The 2,500-nt window shown below is 51.6% G+C and overlaps 1 protein-coding gene across 5 annotated transcripts in view; it reads right to left on the bottom strand.

Annotated features, from left to right (window-relative positions):
* ralgdsb (ral guanine nucleotide dissociation stimulator b) overlaps positions 1-2,500 on the bottom strand; it is a 56,393-nt gene that overhangs the window by 11,804 nt on the left and 42,089 nt on the right. For all 5 annotated transcript variants that reach the window (XM_035526909.2, XM_081718646.1, XM_081718645.1 and 2 more), the window contains exons 4-8: positions 2,417-2,500; positions 2,063-2,184; positions 1,163-1,378; positions 585-773; positions 386-466 (exon numbers count right to left, since the gene is read on the bottom strand). The exon at positions 2,417-2,500 is cut by the window's right edge and continues 110 nt beyond it. In XM_035526909.2, coding sequence (XP_035382802.1) covers positions 386-466; positions 585-773; positions 1,163-1,378; positions 2,063-2,184; positions 2,417-2,500 — 692 coding nt within the window. The remainder of the gene's footprint in view (positions 1-385; positions 467-584; positions 774-1,162; positions 1,379-2,062; positions 2,185-2,416) is intronic.

Raw genomic sequence — 2,500 nt, 5'->3', positions numbered from 1 at the left:
ATGTGTAAGGATGTGTGTGTTAGGGTGTGGGGGGAGGTGTTTAAGGATAGAGGTGTGTGTGTAAGGGTGGGTGTGTGTGTTAGGGTGGAGGTGTGTGTGTAAAGTTGACTATGTGTTTGTAAAGCTGGATGTGTATGTGGAAGGGTGGGGGTATGTATGTGTGTAAAGGTGGAGGTGTCTGTGTGTGTAAAGGTGGGTGTGTGTAAAGGTGGATGTGTGTGTGTAAGGGTGGAGGTGTGTGTGTGTGTGTGTAAGGGTGGAGGTTTGTGTGTAAGCATGGAGGTTTGTGTGTAAAGGTGGATGTGTGTGTGTAAATGTGGTTGTGTGTGTGTAAGGGTGGAAGTGTTTGTGTAAGGGTGGGGTTTCTCCATCCTGGGACTCCTACCAGGTCTCTGGGCTGCTGCTGCTGCCTCTTCTGGGCACGTTTGGGGTTGATTTCCAGAGTGGCAAACTTAGATGTTCCCTCCTGCCAAACACAGAATACGTCATAAACCCTCATCTTCCTCAGCACGTCGTAGTACAACACACACACACACACACACACACACACACAGTTTCAGGGGTTTCAGGGACCCCACTCCCACCTTAATGAGCAGCTCTCTGCTCAGTGAGTGGTTGTTTTCATCAGAGAAGATCTCCGAGAGCTCCTGGAAGACCCGGACGCTCTCACGAGACACCTCGTCCCACGTCCTCCGCAGACGGTGAACAGGGTTGCACTGCAGGGCTGAGAGGATGGCCCGGAGAGACGAGAAATTCTTCAGGATCCGGCATTCCTACACACACACACACACACACACACACACAAACACATCCACCAACACCCACACACATGCGCGCACACACACACACATGTACACATACACACACACATATACACACACACACACAGACATGCACATACACAAACACACTATTTACACAACTATTTACAGAACTACTGACACAACTATTTCATTAGTTCATTTAAAGTTCATCTCTTATACATTCATGTATTAACTTCCTGTCTTTACCGGGGAAACTTAATACAGTTAGAATAAAATATAGATATTTGTTTATATGAACCATCATTAGCATACTAATCACATTTCAAAATCAGATGTACAACATAACTCAGAAGCCTAAGAGTGGCTTTACAGTGCCGCTAAGGCTGAGTGATCCCCACCCTGGCAACCTCGATCCAGCGCTCCAGGACTTTGGCTCTGTGTGTGGGTTTGAGGGCCCTGTCACTGAGGCAGGTGGCGATCACACAGTTAGTCACACAGTTGAACTGCGTCACAGTGGCACGGATGGTGGGCGCCAGGTGCTCCTTTCCTTTCTTATCCCTCTGTGACCAGATGCTGCCCAGGCAGTGATAAGGCACCACCTTCTTAAACAACTCCTGCAGAGGGGAGGAGAGGAGATGAGAGAGAGGGGAGGAGAGGGGGAGGAGAGGCGAGGGAGGAGAGAGAGGGAAGGGGAGGAGAGGAGATTAGAGAGGGGAGGGAGGAGAGGAGAGGAGAGGGGAGGGGAGAGGAGGGAGGAGATCAGAGAGGGGAGGGAGAGAAGTAGAGAGGAGAGGGGAGGGGAGGGGAGGAGAGAGGGAAGGAGAGGAGAGGGGATCAGATAGGGGAGGGGAGGGGAGGAGAGGGTAGGGTAGGAGATCAGAGAGGGGAGGGGAGGAGCGGGGAGGGGAGGGGGGAGGAGAGGAGAGGAGAGGGGAGGGGAGGAGAGAGAGGGGAGGAGAGGAGAGGAGAGGAGAGGGAGGGGAGGAGAGGAGAGAGAAGGGAGGAGAGGAGAGGAGAGGAGAGGAGAGGGGAGGGGAGATGTTTATTTTTAAAGTGTTCAGAAACTGACCCCAGACCTGCTTAAGTATGTGGATGAGTGGAAGTGAAAGGTGCCTTGGTCCCGCCCCCATGTTCCCGACTGACACTACATATCTTGCTTGTCCAAGAGGTGTCATCTCCACCTCTGCCCTGATACTGCTGTGATACTGCTGTTTCTCTCTCCATCACCTCAAAGGCTCCGGCTGCTTTTCTACACACTTCTCCGTGTACCAAGTCTCTGTTACCATAGCGACACTCACTGCATCCATCAGGGTGAACTGCTCCGCCACCACTGTGGGGTCAAAGGTTAGGAAGTCTAGGCGGTCATCTTCGTAGCCGTTCTCCTCCAGGTGGGCAAAGGTGCAGGACTCATGGTCCAGAACTGTACACGCACACGCAACACGCAACACACAACACGCAAGAAAACCCACCCAGGTCATTCTTATCTTCTAGAAAAACATTATATGTTACAAACATATAATGGTGTGTGTGTGTGTGTGTGTGTGTGTGTGTGTGTGTATGAGTGTGTGTGTGTATGTATGTGAGTGTGTGTGTATGAGTGTGTGTGTATGAATGTGTGTGTGTGTGTGTGTGTGTGTGTATGTGTGTCTCACCCTCGTGTTCGGGCTCCTCCTGCTGCCGGCGGTGGAAGTGTCCAAGCAGGTTGCAGGCACGACGTTCCAGGTCTGATCCCGGGA

This window comes from Electrophorus electricus, chromosome 8 (genome assembly GCF_041902795.1).
Source record: "Electrophorus electricus isolate QZ-2024a chromosome 8, ASM4190279v1, whole genome shotgun sequence".
Taxonomy (NCBI): domain Eukaryota; kingdom Metazoa; phylum Chordata; class Actinopteri; order Gymnotiformes; family Gymnotidae; genus Electrophorus; species Electrophorus electricus.
This window is presented reverse-complemented; position numbering and strand designations above follow the sequence as displayed.